Genomic DNA, 17923 nt, shown 5'->3' with positions numbered 1-17923 from the left:
ATTTAGAAGAACATAAATCCTGCTTTATATTCAGGAGCTCTAGGTGTGTCAGTTCAAGTGCTGGTTTTAACCTGCTTCTGAATTTGAAAGCAATAAAAAGGAAAGAAAATCAAACCTGCGTTACTGGAGTTTTCTACTTTTATACTAATTTGCAGTAAAGCAACATGTTTTCTTCTGGATTATGGGCTATTGTGGGAGAACAGCAGCAGCGTAATACATGTTGAATGAATAAAGAAAGAGGCTGTTTTCACTTGTGCACACCCACAGAAGTAATTTATTTTTATACTATATAAAATTACATAAACAAAAACCTTGGAAAAAACACAAACCCACTGATTTTCACCCACAGTTAAGTCATCTTATACACAATGCCAATATAAAGAGATTCATGAGAGTATGCAACATACACTCATTTAAAAGCCTTTATGCCAACCAAGTAGGCAGTGTGGTATGCAATGATCTTAGTAGAAGTGAAAATTAGCATCACTTGAATCAAGACTTACCTTTCGAAGGTGCAAACAAAGTAGTCAGTCAATGGAGGAAGAAAGATGTCATGTAGACCTATCCCCACTGAGTTTTAAACGGCTATTTTAGACATATGGAAGAAAATCATAGAGTAGAAACAATTTATACTAAATTACACTGGTGTGGCTAAGCAAAGCTAGAACTTGTCTGTCATGTGAAGGAGGAAATCATTATTTCTTTTGACCTCAGAGACATCCCAAATAGCCAGCAGATGTGGAAGGTGCTATTACTTTTCTAAGAGTCCAACAGGCAGTCTGAGAGCAGTGTCAAGATATATTTATTTATTGTACTAATGTAAAAAAAAGTGGTTAACTTGGTGTGCTCAAGCAAATCTCCAACAGGTTTTTGAGATGACAGAAATATATCTAAGAATTCAGTAGCACTGACTGTTCAAGTAAGTGGGGTAAACACCGTTTGAATTTGAAGAGAAACAGTTCAAAGAACTGAGCAGGTATAAATCAGGATATCCTGAGCTAATAAGAAAATATCATTAATATACCACTGGAGAGATCCATACGGTGGTGATAAACGTGGTGAATAAGAACCAACAGTACCTCCTCTTAGAGAGCAGCCTTCCAGCTGCCTCAAAAACATCCAGAATATAACCGTCAGTTATTAATACCTATGACAGTGGGCTTCCAGGACACAATGTGCTTGAGACACTAGGAAAGACTTCTCCATTAATCTAAGTGGGTAACCACAAGTAATCAAATGCATCTGAGAAGTCACCACTTCTCGGATCTGAAGGACTGACCTCCCACCTGAGACGGCAGGGTGGGTGACGAGCAGTGGCTGTCCTTCTTGGGATGGGCTGTAATAACTGGACAATTTGGACTATGAGTATTAGTATAGTGGTGTATAACTGGACTGATAGTAATTACTTCATTGGACTGTTAACATCTTTATTAGACTAATAATAAGTTCTTGTCTCTGCATATAAGATGTGTTTCTTTAGCTCCTGTAAATTGTACTAACTGTCCTGGAGGACAATTCAGCACAGCCACTGACACAGAGAGCCCTCCCAAAATCCCATGGCATTTTTGTGAACCGCCCTTTGTAAGCACCAGCCTGCAGTAATGTCACAAGATAACAACTGATTTTACCCACGTGGTGATTTCTGACACAGCGGGGTAGTACCTGTAACCAGAGCATGGGTGACTGTGTAGTGAGTGGAGAGCATCTGCGGACACAGGTGGACAGAAACGTGCGATGAAGGAAAGTGGAAAGAGTGGTGTATTTCAATGAAATATATGTGTGAAAAACTGCAAGATCCCAGGAGGGCTGAGCCATGGAAGAAACAAGGAATGTGTGCGTGGTTGTTCTGCCTGGAGAAGGAGGATGGAGACTAAGGGCCTGGGCTGTGGTTGGGCTGCCCAGATGGCGTTCCCCAGGAAGCTGGAGAAGAGGAGCTGACAGGAACTGGCTTTCACAATGTGTGAAAACACCTTTTCCAGAGTAATTAAAGGATTGCTCTGCAGCTCACAAGAGCTGTTTATAACATGCTGCCGATGCTCTGTGAGACATGCCCTGGGGCATAATGCAAGGCCGTCTGTGGGTGTGCCAGGCTGGGATGCCTGTGGGGTGGTAAAGGTCTCCGTAGGGCAGAGAGAGAGAGACACAGCTTGTACCGCCTGCAAGGAGCAGCTTCTGGGCCAGCCCTTCTCCTGGGCCAAAGCCTGGTTTTATTGCAGAGGGAACTGTTTGTTTTGTTCCTGTGTTCACTGGTCGTGAACACGCACATATGCATATGTGCAGTGCAGATGGTCTGGGACTAGGATCCAGGAGCAAGTATTGGAGCTAAGTGATTTGGCAGCATAGATGCACCTCGTGATAAAATTGCAATTTTAAGACGAAACACTGGTGAAAGCTTATTAGAGGGAATTGAAAAAGTACCTATAGAGTACAGGCTTAAGAAGCTGCTTTCCTACCATGGATGTAATTAATGCGTTGCAAGAAAACGTAGCATCCAGACAGATAAACAGTGATGACAACAATTTCCTGCTGGAAAACAAGGCCCAATATATATTTTGGAAGCTATTCTGTGGTATTTATTAATTATTCTTCTAAATTGTCAAAAGATTGCCATGATACCAACCACAGACAAGGGGCAGAAAATCCTTATTTGCTAGGTGTGAAATCTCAGCTGGAGCAGTGAAGTACAGCATTCCAGAAGTGGGTGTGAAATACTTGCCTCAGCAATGATTTTAAATATGTTAGTTCATCTGAAAGATGGTTTTGAACTGGAAACATGAATAATGAATATCATTTGCATAGAGCACTATACCTGTCCATTAATATTGAACTCCCTATGTCCCAACAGTTCCCAGAGGTTACGCTACTACTTGTGTGGGGTTGTGGATGGACTGTGAATCAATGAGAAGTATGTTTGCTCCCGTGCTTGACAGTTTTGATCATGAGCTTTAGCTTCCCCAGGTCCATGTCTGAATTGGTAAAATTATGCTCTCTATAATATAATAATGTGTATAATAACATGCTGCAAAAATTATGTCATATTAATACTCTGTATGAAGTGGGAAAGAACATTCAGGGGTGGGGAGAATGAATTTGAGGATAAGGTACATGCCACAGCACTGCAGAAGAGCTGGTAGACATACATGGGCAAGACTCGGCATCTGATGTTTTAAGATCAAATGAGCCATTCAGCCCTTGAGTCAGGCAGACTGAACATTAAGCCACCTACTAAGCATGACCTGGAAAGTTCTATCCACCTCGCATTAACAAGCCCAATACTTTTATTTCCTGGTAAAAGCAGATACAAATGACCATAAATATTTTTGTGCCTTGTGCATTTGACAGCTCCTCATAGCTGATAAAGAATAGACTGCTGATTAGCTATGGTGCCTTTTTCATAAGCGGCTTTTTGGCTGTGAGCAAATTGTTCTATCCATGCAGTAATGCCCCAGACATATTTCCCTGTATCCAAACATTTGGGTGTTTTGCAAAGGTTAATGGAAATTAAATTAAAGCTGAATAATACTGATTGTAATGCAAGAGTGTGCAAGCAAGGCTAATTAATACAACTGGCAGCACAGCTCAGTCCTGATCTGTGACACCACTCTCTTTCTTTTTCCCTCAACTGTATTTTTTCCTCAGCAGGCACCCACAGTAATCTAAAACTGCTTGTTTCAAACAGTCTAGCAAGGGAAGATTGACAGAGGAATCCCACTTCTCTCACTCAGGACTTAAATGATGTTCAATCCTCCAGAAAGAAAAGAAAAGCTATTACATTGTGCCTTCTTCCTTCTCGCTTATGAACATCCTACTTCTACCATTAAGATTAGAGTATTTCCTACGTTTTAGAGTTTGCTCAGTTTTTCTGTGCAAGGAGCTGTTGCAAATAAACTTGGCTTTTATCTTGTTAAAGTGGCATATGTCAACAAATGCCTTTTCTGGTGAAACAGCTCGCTTTTTATCCTATATTAATGACCCAGCTTTGCCGTTAATTTACTCATGGGCAGGAGAATGGCTTTTAACTCTGGATAATATGCATAGGCTACCTGAAAATCAGACTGGAGGATTTGAAAACCCCAGCATGATAACAGGACAGAAGAAGAGGTCTTGCATCCCTGCATCTTAGACTACCACATCTTATTTCTTTCTGGTACCTAGTCCACATCCTTCACTGGGAAAATCTGGAAAGGAGGCACCTGGGAAGGCACTAGTGCAATGGGGGGACGCTTGGCCTGACAACGCGGAATGTTTAATTTTGAAACATTGCAGTGTTTAAAATTCTGCAAAATTTGAGGCCAAATTTGCCTCACTGTGGAATGAAAATGTATTTATTGTGGATGCACTGTGTACACAGAGTTGTAGATTGTGTAACACCTCCTAAGCTTTAATTTTAGAAATGTCACCTCAGCACATGTTCCCCAGGGCTTGAGAGGAACAGAGTCCATTAAACACCATTCTGGGGGCTTTGCTTACAAGAAGCTCCCACCTTGTGTCAGTCCCTGCAACAACAAGGGCTCTGCTTGCAAGGCACAGTCTGACCCCCGAATTCAAAGTGTCCTATTCATGGGGTCCCCATGAGCTCTTACACACCTGGCTGCTGGACTACGGCTTCCTTGTGCCCCAAATCCTTCTTCCTTTTTGGCAGAGCTGAAAGCCATTCCTTTGATACTATTCTTCCTTTTCCACAGGAAACAAAACAGTTGCTGTGTCAGCATCTTGGCCAGGAATCAAAGAGAACAAGCTACTTGTCAGACAACACCCAAGGCATAGGCAATTAGGATGGAGATGATATTTCAGCACAAGTAACCTTTTCTGGCACTAAAGAATATTTTGAAAAAAATAAGAAAAAAAGAGTTCTATCTGTAAAAGTTATTAATTTATTTCTATGACACAGGTTAAACAACACAGCAGCTACTTTCTCCACCCTGTACTTTCCATTTCAGGCAGGACCAAGGGTATTTTATTAGCTATGTACTCTAGTTGCCTCATACATTTACAGCACCTGTACTGAATAAACAGAGAGAACAAACCATGTCCCCTTCACTCTTCCCCCATCACTGATTCTCCTGCTGGATGTGAACCAGGCTGCCGGCTGCTAATCTGTTGCTGCTGGAGTCCTGGAGACTAGGATCTTTTTAATAGGCAGTTAACAGCTTTGCTGCTAGCATGGGCCGTGCAATTGCTCTGGCAGCAGCTTTGTGCGGTTTTCTTCAGCGCTGTACTTGGCTGCCATTCTTTCTACACTACCGTATATATATATTTTTTTAATCTTTGCTCAGGACCTGAGCAGAATTTGTCATTATTTTATTGATTTTTTTTTTTTTCTGTGTCACAGAAAACTTTGGACACCATAGATTTATTGCCTTCAAAGGGTACCCAGATGCACAGCCCTCACTGAAGTCCTGTCTATATTGGTATGTCACTAGGGTACATATGAAAAAGAGCTTTTTGTACCAGCTGTGTGTAGCAGCAAAGCCCCCAAGCAGGATTTGCTTCTTGCTGCCACTTGTAGTACTTTTTAATCCTCTCTCACATTTGGCTGCCTTTGTAGCAGTCACTCATTGCACACTCCACACCACAGGAGGGTCTCAAACACATCAGCAATGATTAATATCTTGTGCAAGAAGAGGAGGATATGGCTGTATCAAACAGATCAGAAATGCCTAATGTTCTCTGCAGGATGAAGAGGATATAGCTATATCCTGAAGCCTGAACTGGAGCTGACTCTAAACATTGTCCTGCTTGTGTTTTGACAGCAGCGTTTTTGATAATGCCTTTTTGATCAATATAGCATGTCCTGTAGCCATTCCTCTGGATGTTACCCGAGCACTGAACAGTTTCCCATGATTCAGAAGTAAATGTTGTCTTTTTGCATGTTTGAATGTATACCTTCTTTATCTATTTCTGTGCCATATGGATTTTCTCCAAGATTTCAAAACATTCCTTACCAGCAGAACGCTCCTACATGGCTAACGTACAGAATCATCCTTCTCCTTAGCCTGTCTTTTTTTTTTTTTGCTGTTGATCATACTCTGTTCCCCTGTCTTGTCTCAGAGAACACTCTGTGTCCCTTGGGACAAGGACTGTCTCATCCTGTGTTCTTACACAGTAATCTCAGTAATGAATCTTCTGGGTGCAACTGGTAAAAATGCTGAGGGAGGAAGGACAAATAGCTATCGTTACCACCCAAGGAGAAGTGGTGTTTTCATTACATGGGCATGTCATGCGTGATATGAGCATGTCATCCGTTTTCCCCACAATCATTATATTTGGATGAGCTCTGAGTAGTACAAGATTAACACTGTATGTTGAATGCCTTTTTTATTCACAGGTTGCTTCAGAGAAGACCTCCTTGGAGAACAAGAGGTTCTAGAAAACTAGAGTAGAACTGGGGTTTCTGTGGGTTGTGATAGAACAACACATGACGTGAAGAATCAGTTGGCCCTACACCACACAACAGGTGCCCATCTACTGGGATCTTAATGAACTTGCCTAGACAATCTGTCAAACACTTATTGATCCTCAAAGTTTTTTTATTTTCTAGCATTAATTTTTCCAACCTCCCCTTAAGCCCATTTCTTCTTGTCTTCTTCCCAGTCAGTGTAAAGGAAGACCACAGGCATGCTTCCATCAGTGCTCTCTCGCACTGAGCAGGCGGGCTTCCTTGGGCTTGCCTAGGGGACTGTGCCTCTGAGGCAGCCGATGGCTTTTGCTGGACTCTACCGGACTTTCTCAAAGTGAGGTGCCAGAAATAGCTGAGTGCTTCAGCAGGGACCTTCCTGACGGTGTATAATGGGGAAGGATTACCTCAGCGTGTACTGCATTTATTATTTATAGAGGCAGCTCTGAGTTAGCCCTATAACACTCAGTCCTTGGTCTCCTCTCTCCCCCCAGTAATATGACATCTTACTAGAGAAAATGTCTCAGATTCCAAGTGTCATCCACTGTAGCCATGACAGCAACCACAAACTCTCCCATTTATAATTACAGAGCTACAATTTCTCTCATTTTGACTTCATAAGCTCTCTTTGGCAAATACAGTAATTTCTTATGGGGAATGTATGTATTTTAGCTGCTTTGATGTGACCAAACAGCCCATGAGCCACAGGCTGAGGACATCTGATACAGAAATATCCTCATCCCATGAAGAGAGGAGGTGGGAACCATTCATTATATCTTTGCAGTCTTTGGTCTTGGCTCTTAAAGATAAATTAACCCCAAACACAGGAATGTAAAATGCACGAAGTAATAAACAGAGACTTTAAAAATGTCCTTTATTTTCATTTTCAAATTCAAGGTCAATCTTCAATAACTGCAGATAAAATGAGAGTACAAAAATGCTCCTGTTAGTCTGGTGTGAATTTAGATAGGTTATTAATTATTTCCAAATAAAACTAAGCCTGCTTTTTCAAATGCCATTTCTGTGCAGAAATTATACAGCTCATTCTTTTCATAAGGCATGTAAAACAGATTTCAGTTCAAACATTAAAACATTTTACACTTGGGTGTCAGAATTAAACACACAAATAAAATGTTCACAAAAAAACTTGCCTGCACTGCAGAACAGAATTACACACTAAAGACATTATAATGTTCGGACACAGAGACATGCTCGTATGAACATATATGTATATGAATATAGTAGGAAGATCAAAAATAGCTCTTTTCTGTTTTGTATGTGATCTCAGTCATTCAGCTAACAAGAATGCAGGTTTAGCCCAGTATTCATATATTGCTTACACAATAATTATACTTTCCTGTTTTTTCGGTTCAAGATAATTTCTCTCACACAGTAAAATTGCGTGTCTTCCAGTCCTACAGTAATGGTGAAATATGTTAAGGAAGCATAAGGGACATGATGAAGGAACACTGAAAGATAAAATTGCACTGAGTCTTTGAGAAGATGAACTTGCCTAATGATGTCTATCGGTAACTGTATATTCTCTCTCTTCTTTATCCAGTGTCTGCTTTCTTTTGAGTGATTCCATTTCTCACATAGTGGAAGAAAATGTATTTTACATGTATGTACACATCAGAGGAAAATCCTGTCTATACATTGTATTGGAATTATGGAAACATGACAGAATAAGTTTGTTTCTGTTTAAAGCCTAAACTCAGGTAAATAATAAGCACTCACCAGATGTTGGCAAAGCATTCCAACAGAAAGAGTGTTGTTTCAGCGTAGTGTAGAACTCCTTGTGTGCAGCCAAGGGACATCGAACAAATTAAGTGGCATAATATCTTCTGAGGGAAAATCACTTTTCAAAAATCCTGTCATATAAGAAGACAGAGACGTCCACAGGTCCTCTACCTAAAAGTATGTCTTCTAACATGGTGGTTTTATTTCCTGTATTTGAGCTCTTTATACTTGAGAGATGCTACTCGAAGAACAGACCCTGTAAATAAGACTCTTCACTCCTAGGAAGGCCACCTGGAGTGAAGATGCCCACATGATTCTTTGAGCTTGCTTCTTCCACTAAAACCAGCACAGGAATCTATTTTTAGGACTTTAAATTGTCTTAAGCAGTATAAACTAGATTCTGTCACCCTTAATTATACAGAGTGATACATACACTATTGTATAAACAAATTGGTTGTTTCTACTGGTGGTTGTCTCTAGTAGAAGGAAAGTAAGGAAAACATAAATATAACCCTACCCATATAAAGAGGCAGGATCCACATCTCCACAGCACACTCTAGGTTTCATAAATGTCATTGGAAGCTTATGTGTCAAGAACTAAGCAGCCACCTAAGACATAATGTAATTTCTCTTCAGTTATCACCTAATGAGTAAGAACAATAATGAGAAGTTTATAAACATGAGCATGTTTGTATGAACATGAGGAGAATTTATAGTTTCTTGTAACTAGACATGGTTTGTACTAGAGAAGTTGGATCCAGTCTTTGAATGCCCTAAAGTTAAGTTTCAGGATATGAAGAGGTTTATGGGATATTGAAGTAGGTCAGGAAAGTTATCACGAACAGACAGAGGGTCGTCCAAGGCAGTCAGCTTTCACCACTCCACAGCTGATGGGGGATGTGGCCGACATAAGCAAGGTCTGTAGTATTGCCCAGATAATTATGTACCAAGGCCATCTCCTGCTAACTATCCTGCCACATCTCACTTTCTGAATACAAGACTCAAAAGCTGCCTCCCAGCTGACTGCTGACATGCAGCTAGGGCTGTTTCTCACACTGATGCTCTATGCAGCGTTGCAGGCTTGCTTCTGTTGTGCGACCCAAGCCATCAGATGCATCTGGTCAGCATATCATCACAAAATAATTTCTTAGCTAGTAAATAACCTCACTGCCAGGACTCTTTTGTTCTTGTATCTACTCACAGTAGCATGGTATCCACCCAAGGCAACCATCTGTTGAACAGCTTCTTACACAGTGAACCTTCCCTTTTGCCTTCCTTCAGAATCCCCTCTACCCTTTCACACACCAGCATCATTAATCGCTTTCTGTAGCTTTCCTGTATCAGATACTCTCTGCCAGTAAATCCTTTGAAACAGAAGTGGGTTACAAGTCTGGCACAGATTTGAAATGGTTCACCTTCTGCTCTACACAAATAATGCAGAATCCTGAATGCGTGCTTTCAGTTAGGTTGGTACCCTGCCACCAGCAATGGCTATCAATGTCTAAAATAATATTGCTGAGCTGCTACAGCCACTGCTTATTGTTAGAATGAGTGAAGTCCCTTCCTATCCTATCATGTTGCCAGCAAGTTGGCAGAGAGCCACAAGTTGGAAGGATATATGCAGACTGCTGTTGTCTTACCTGTACAACACTGTTTTCAATATCTTTTAGTTCTTCTACATAAATGTGCAGCACAAGGTCACTTACCAGATAACGCGCTGACCTGCAGACAGCTTAGCACAGGTCTTTTGCCCCTTTTTAAGACATCTAAAAATAAATATTTCTTATACATATGCTATTGTATGCAGAAATCTCGCACTGACTCTGGATTTCAGTTTGCCTCTGTGTCGGAATAATTTATAAACAATTCCCTACTGCATAGAGTTGTTGTACTCCAAGGAAAGTATTAAGTACTCACACACCTAGCAGCAAGTTATTAAAATGATCCTAATATGGAATAAATTCTGATTCAGTCCCACAATTCTTTTTATACTTATTTGCCTACGTCTAGTCCCAGAAAGTCCCCAAAAGGACTCCTTGCAGTCCATACATGGATTTTCTTCCCAATGCCATCTGCTTGTTATGAACAACTTTTGAACAGTTATTTTAAATGGCCCTCTAAGGATACTCATGTATGTCAGATGGGGGAGGCAAATAAATTTACCTCTTTTATCTTCATAAATGTAGAAACTCACAGAGAATATATATTTTTACTTCTATATTAAGAAGTAGTATGTTAAATTAATTACTGGTCTTTATTACACTGAAAATTTATATTCCTTTTAGCTGTATATTTATGATAAACATGGAGTACCGTGATACGGGATGCTTACAGTGCAATTAAATAAGTTCTACACAGCAAATCAACTATATCTGATCAAATAAAGTCAATTTTTGGAGCTGTCATTGGAATATTGTTTTAAGAATTATGGTTATTTTCATGTAATGTTAGTGACTACTTTTTTCGAAGTGATCCACCTTTTTTCCAGTCTGGGCCTCAACATAATTAAAGGGGCATGTAGGAAATAACAAAGTAGCCAGAACCCTACCTGCCAGCTAAGACTAGGAATTTCAAGTAGGGCTGATCAACATGAAAGTTACTGCTTTTAAGACCTAAATTCTGTCAATAGAGAAAATAAATTAAAACTACATAATTAAAATATTACTATATAAAAAGGTTACTATATGACTTAACTATATATAACTGATACATATAGTTTAGAAGACATTTAATGGAAGCCACCTATGTGTCTCTTTCTGAGATCTCTGGGTTTGAGTTTTAGGAAAGTGAGCTCTTTAAATGAACTCCATGGGTTTGAATGTACACACTCGAAACCCCTTGTGACTGAAAATGCAGATTCATTTTTTCATTTCCTGTTTTATATTACGATGAACTGTACCTGTCGTTGTCTGGCCTCAGTCTAATAGCAATGCAGAACAAGACATACACCAGGAGACAACATAGGACTGAGTAAAACCCAAATGGCACGAATTTTGGCGTATCTCTGCGCAGTGCTACTGCTTTATGCAAATGACATCTGAACAGCCTACAGTGTAGGCTGCTAGTTTCTACAAGACATGTTTCTGAAGGCACTCAGCAGCAGCTGCTCGCTGTATTCAACATGGAATATCTGGAGATCTTCATATCTTCAGTGACCGATAACATTTAAAGTGCAGCGAAGCACTGTTAGGTCCATCCTCACTTGTGCTTTGCTTCGTTAATTGACACAATTCTTCATTTTTCTTCTGTCGCTTTGTCTGATGCTTTTTGTAACATTAATGGTGACTTCTTTTGTGGACATTTTCTGTGCATCCCATTTACTCTGTGAAAGTTTTAAGCAGTACAGTGAGTTCCACACCGACAGCACAAAGAGTCGATGATGATTACCTCCCAATTTATGAAAAGAGTTCTACTTAATAAACAGATAGACTCCAGCATTCTTCACACAGTACTGTGATATGGAGCAACTTTCCCATTCAGCATGGATGCAAGCTTTTAAAACTGCTATAAAGGCTCTGGACACCAGTAGGCTTTGGATCAACCCTCTTGGCTATCGTTAGCATCTCTGCACATGTGTATTCTAGAAGTTGAGCAAATAAATCTGGTTTCAGTCCAGAAATGGAAATTAGAGGCTCCTTTTGAGTGTGACTAGCCTGAGACAGAATTTTCTCTACTTTGTTTTACATTTTTTTAGTGAAAATACAGTTTGAAAGTAACAATTAGTTCTACCTGCTTATAAAACCCAAGTACGATATATACCTTTCAGAGCTTCATCAGATTATTTCCAAATATTCCAAAAAGTCAGTCTGAGGCATGAAGTGCATACCTAATTTAAATTTATCCTTCTCCATCGCCTAGTCTGTCTGCTTGTTGCCATAAGCAACTCCCTGTACTGCGCAGTAAACTGGATAGGTCTAGCCAACAACACTCAGAGCTGGGCTGACAGCAACACAGAGCTGAGTTAGGTGGGTTTGATTATTGCATCTCCACTGTTTCACAAGACACTTTGAAACTGTGAAGAATGCCAGGTAAATTAGGCATCATTTACATGGTTATAAATGCATGTGTAATAATGTCTGGTAAACCTCCACTGATGTGAGAGGAAGGTACATATTTACATATTTATCTGAGAGCAAAACCTGATGTTTACTTGCCAGTGTGTATTACTGCACATTTCTGCAGCCTGAATACACCTGCTCCTTTGCTATCTACTACCCCGGTGCTCCTGTTCACACAAGGACTTTCCAAAGGCTACACATATCATGAAAATCAAACCAGGTTATTGTAAATCAGTAACATAATCTGGGTGCCACCTTTGATTTTGACCATTATTTTGCCTTCACTGGTTTTAGGACTCCATTCACCATCAGCATATTTTACGTACAAGTTGTTTTGACATGATCCTCATGAGAGGATACTAACATTTCCCAGATGCAGCCCATGTCAAACCCTTTTCCTTTCAATACCACTAACTGTACCCTATGGTCGTACCTAACTGTAACCGATGGTAGGATGATTTAGATCCTGATGCCTGAGAAAACAAGAAACAGAGAAGTAAAGCAGTTTGTCCCCTGCTGCCCCACAGGCTGATGGCAGAACCCAAGTCTCCTGAGAGCACTGGGTGTTGCACCGCGTTGTATTCTACAGCATGTAGAGGTAAAAGAAAAACTGTAGTCAATGTAAATATTCAGAAGAATAAAATGGGCACAGTTTGAGTTGGGGGGGAAATAGTCACTCTATATTGGGGGGGAAATTCTCTACTCTAGGCATCTAAACTTTAGGTGTCCAAATTGAAAACCTACTCATCTTATGCTTCCCTAAACAGTCAGTGGAGAAACAGAGCTTCAGAATGGCAAACCAGAGCTGGAGCCTAACTTAGATACCACACTTTCACTGTAGGAAAATACATTTCTTTTTAGACTCCAAGAAGTTTAGACAAATTAACTTCCTTTCTTAGAGAACTGCATTAGATGCATAGAATAATATAAATGCTCTACTTATCATGAGAAATTTTCTTTGCACTGGGTTGCAAGAGTACAGATGTATATTATTGAAAATATGTGGGAGGATACATTCAAAGCTGTAGGGCCCCAGGTCAGGAACCCACACTTCACTGAGTAGTCCCATTACAGTCAACACTCACATGATTAATATGTTGTGGGAATTTGCCCATACTTACCAGTAAGTCTAAATACAGAAGTAATTTTTCAATCACTTACAAAATTAGACAAACAATTTTCTGTAACAGACTGTCGGGTGTACACTATAATTATCAAGGGTGGCCAAGTCTTTTTCAAATTGGATTAAGAATTACATTAGTTCTGTTCAACCATATCCAACCTGACCATTTTTCTCTGTGGGCTAGTGACCATGACAGGCATTTATGTTTTCCATTTACAGCAAACCCATGGCTCTATATGTCATGCTGCTGTAGAATGTGTCCCTGTACACATCTCTCCATCTGGAGCTGCAGCATCTTGTGGAGAGATACAGCAGGATCCATGTCTGTCACTGGGGAATATTTCCATACCACAGCAGTACAGAAGATAATACAGTGAAGGTATAAAATAAACACACATGTACCGATGTGGTGTTTGTTAGCAAATGCAAGGTATAGTTCAATCCAAATTCCCTTTTTCATTTGCTCAGTCAGCCCGTGTTTAAATTTGCCTCTCTCAAAGACATGATTCCCAAGAGGAAACAACTTCTGATGGGGTGTGGGTAGCGGTTCCACCACACACTATGCTGAGCGGTCTTGCCATCTGAGAAACCGAGGAAGCGCTAAACCAGCTGTAGAGTTTGGATTACTTTTATCTGCAGCAGCTACTACGCAAACAGGGCAGCAGGTGGAAACCTGTGAAAGACAGACAGGTAGGCAGATAGAACAGGAGAAGTTTGGGCTTTGGTCTAGCCCCAAAGCCATGGGTGTTCGTACATTATTGTTACACCGGATGATCCTTCTGCAAAGTATACAGTAGGTGAGGGAGAGGAGGGGGGAGAATCTGATCCAAAGCCTACTGAAGTTGTTGAAAAGTGTCCCATTGACTTTTCTGGCCTTGCATCCAGCCTCAAATGAAGCCGAGTTTGTGCAGTGCACATAATTTAAGAAAAGCAGCAATTAAGGAAAAACCGTTTCAGATAATTAGTGTAAACAGTTTGCACAGTATGTGCCACATGCATGGACTGAGCTGAAAAAAAATAAGCGTAGGGTTTTTTTCTGTAACAAGTGTGTGTGTTACTCCCTATTGCTGTAAAATACATCAATTTTGTGGCCATTCAGGCATGAGGCATTGTCAGAGATGCTAGGCTCAATCATGCTGTGGCTGTGGTGCAGCCATTTTCTCTTATCCCAAGGCATTAAATACAGTTTGACTGCAGTGAGGAAGATTGTCACAAAAATAAGTTTGACCTGGTTGAAGCTAGTGCTGAGCATCAGGGAATGTACACTCCTACCTCTGCTGCTCTGAAGCCGTTCTGTCTCTGTGCCATAGCTCCCACACCATGGACCATGGGGTTCACACACTGAGGGCCACTGTTCCTCTTCTCGGTATTCAGTGTTGCAGCTGTGGCTGGTGCTGTAGTTACACCTGTCTGAGCTGATTTTCCATCCTCCAGAACACCTAGTAGGGGCACATGAAATTGGGTGATTAATACTGAGGAGCAGTTTATAACTGCAGCTCTGGCTTCCCTCTACTTCTCCACTTTTTTATGATAGCACAAGTCATGGAAGGTGCTGTATGTTATTACAGTTAGAGAAGTCTGCCTCCTTTTGTCACCTTTATCCTCATACTTTCCATTATTTGGCCTTTCTCCTACAGTCCACTGCTCTTTGAAACACTGGCTTAGAAAACATGGAAACGGGTTAATGAGTGCAGCATATCAGTAGCCTTTTGGTCACCTGCAGATCTCCATTGGCTTCTCCACACATGCAGCTGCTTGCATCACTGAGGGTTTAACTAAGGACCCAGAGGGGCTCCCCTTAAATCTGTCTCAGTTCTGGAAAATGAAAGGGTTAGATGCGAGCATGACAGATGAGACTGCTATGGATGGAGAGGTTGCTCTATTTATAGCCTTGATCATTTTTTTAAATCAGAAGTTGAGGAAAGAAATTCAGGAAAAATAGATTTCATATTGTTTTGACTACCAGTAATCAAATAAATTACTAATCTGCTTTCTGCTCTAGCTGTGTGGATAAGGTATGCGTTGTAAAATATTATATTGGCCAGCCTAAAATAACTTTCTCATCTTATTGCAATAACAAAAATCAGTTGTCATTTATAGTGAGTACAGAGCACTAAACATCTGGTTGCAACACTGGATCTCAAATCCAAATACAAAGAGCAAGTGGGATGCATGACTGTAGCTCTCAATTTAATTTTTGGCAAACCTCATTTATAACAACTTTATGTTCAAATAGAAAAAAAAAACCCCAAGATTTACTAACTGGCAATGCAGGTATCAAAACTGGAGGAAGAAGCAAGGAGTCACAGATAGTAAGGGAAAAATAAATATTAGGGAAACCAGTGACAGTTCACTGCTACTTGAAGTGTGCATTGTGTCATCCAAACCTTGTGCCATGAATCAGGTGGGAACTAAAGCACAGGATTAAGGGTATTAAAAAGGAAGCAAAGTCCTGAATTCGTTCCCAGAAACCTGTAGGAAAAGCTGCTTTATCAGCAGGAAGCAACATCAGTAGCAGCTTGCAAAGGCAATGACTGAAATCAATAAAGCCTCAGCCAAATATTAAAAGTCTTTATATTGAAAATATCTAAAGCTGTGTAAGACTTAAGAGGCCTAAATTAAAACTAATTACTGCATTTCCCTGTGCAGTCAGAAGATGGTGTTAGAGTTTTCCTAAGACAGTTTAACTTGTAGTGGTGGTCACTAAGAAGAGTGCTAAATCATCTACTTTTTGATAGAAAAAAACTTTAGTTGGAGCTCAACAATATTATAGTTTATTATTTAAAAAAAAAAACAAAACAAAAAAACCCCGCACAACTAAAAAATACTTCAGTCTTTGGGAGCTGCCTTTTCTGCTAGATGTAAAACCTAGTGTAATTCTCCCATCTTGGCAACTTCCCATAAGACAAAATTAAACCTCACCTCTCCTGAAAGTCCACACCTACCTGTGCTTTAGGTCTTATCTCTTCCTACCACTCCACAGTGCAAGATGAGAGGCAGAAAATGACTTGGTGCAGAACAGTAAGTAGCACAGACCGATATCACAGACAAAATCAATTGTCAGGAAGGAAGAGGGAGAGGCAATTAGCCATGTGTGAGTCAGGAGTCACACTCTAGTCTAACGCTTCACCTTGCAGTGGAGCTGTGAGAACGAGCTTGAGGATAGCTTTGAACAGGCAAAATGCTCTAGGCATTACATACTAATTCCATTAATTGAATCTTGGATGTTTCAAACATATACAAATCATGAGTTTTTCCTTCTGTGGAGTCATCCTACAAAATTACCTTCCACCGTGTGTCCCTTTGGCCATGTGGCCTCTAAGTAAGTTGTCTGGAGAAGCAGCTGTAGCTGAAAACCCACTTTGTTCATGCACAATTGTTCGTGTATCAGATTGTGTTCCATCTTTTGGACTCTCTCAGAACAATTTGTCCTACATCAAGCCATTTCTGGAGGACGATGGAAAATCTCAGTCCTGAAAATGGTATATGTGGTTCATTTTTTGTCTTCTGGTGTTTTGCAGCCTGAGCATCCTTGTTGCATCCTGCATTGCAGGGGTGAGACATTTTTTGCAATACTTGCCAGAAATGAGCCAGGTATCAGCACCTGAGCATTCCACTGTCACCCCCACTATATTTTATACAGATGACCTAGTGGTCTCCAATACTAGGGTATCCTAGCAGTGCAGAAAGCTTTTTTATTTTATTCTGAAATATGTTTGCTATTCTGAAGTTAAGAAACTTTTAGATTTCTTTTTCATTGGCAACAGGTGATTTAGAGAGTGGGCAGCAGTTTAAAGGCTTCAATGACTTGCTCTTTATTTAGGAACACTGAGCAGAAATTACAGTGAGAATGCCTGAACAGTATAAATAAGAGCATGAGATTTGTTGGCAATTCACAAAGTGACTCCTATTTTATAGACTAGTTATAAAACACAAAATGCTGATTGTGAAACACAGTTTATGTTAAAGAAAAGAGTAGGAAACAATATTTGCTTTTTAAATCGCAGATATTTTTGCATTGCTATTTGAGGTTTGCCACATTACACAAAAATGGAAAATTTAACTTTCTTCTTCTGTACAATCTAGAATTTGCAAGCTAGTGGCGTGGTAACGCTCAGAGTCTTTCCTCAGTGTCGTTTAAACCAAGCTAACTTTTGAGACATTTATATCATCCTCAAAGCATGGGTTGGGTAAATAACCTCCTCGGTCTTTCACTGTAGAGCTTCGGTAGAAGTTTAAACAAACGGGTTAGTAATGTTGTTTTCGTTCTCATGTTCTCTGCCAGGGCAAACCCTGCCAAAAGCCTGTGGGCCTCCTGAGGCCAGGGAAAACAGCAGATCCCATCACAATGCTCTGTCAAATCCATGTATTTTCTTTTTAAATGACCTGGCAAGCCTAGAATATTCTTATGGCTCCGTTCCCAAAACCTGACTTTCTGGGTGATCACCAAACCCCCACCAATGTGATGGTGACCTTTCCCTCATGAGTGCTAGTCAGGGTTTGGGGGACTGCCAGGCTGTTCCCAATACGGGGAGGAATGCATGACAAAGGGCAGGTATTTCATTGCATGTAGTCAGGTTTATTTATAAAGAACACACACGAGTT

General features: G+C 40.4%; 1 protein-coding gene across 1 annotated transcript in view; it reads right to left on the bottom strand.

Annotated features, from left to right (window-relative positions):
• Window positions 1-7252: 7252 nt before the first annotated feature.
• The window catches only part of BAALC (BAALC binder of MAP3K1 and KLF4), a 28149-nt gene continuing 17478 nt past the window's right edge, over window positions 7253-17923 (bottom strand). Inside the window, exons 2-3 of the mRNA XM_075085571.1 lie at window positions 14591-14757; window positions 7253-11459 (exon numbers count right to left, since the gene is read on the bottom strand). Of these exons, the coding sequence (XP_074941672.1) occupies window positions 11355-11459; window positions 14591-14757 (272 nt within the window). The 3' untranslated portion in view covers window positions 7253-11354. The remainder of the gene's footprint in view (window positions 11460-14590; window positions 14758-17923) is intronic.

The sequence above is a fragment of the Phalacrocorax aristotelis genome, chromosome 2 (genome assembly GCF_949628215.1).
Source record: "Phalacrocorax aristotelis chromosome 2, bGulAri2.1, whole genome shotgun sequence".
Classification (NCBI taxonomy): domain Eukaryota; kingdom Metazoa; phylum Chordata; class Aves; order Suliformes; family Phalacrocoracidae; genus Phalacrocorax; species Phalacrocorax aristotelis.
The sequence above is the reverse complement of the archived record's forward strand: the minus strand, read 5'-3'. Positions and strand labels throughout refer to the sequence as shown.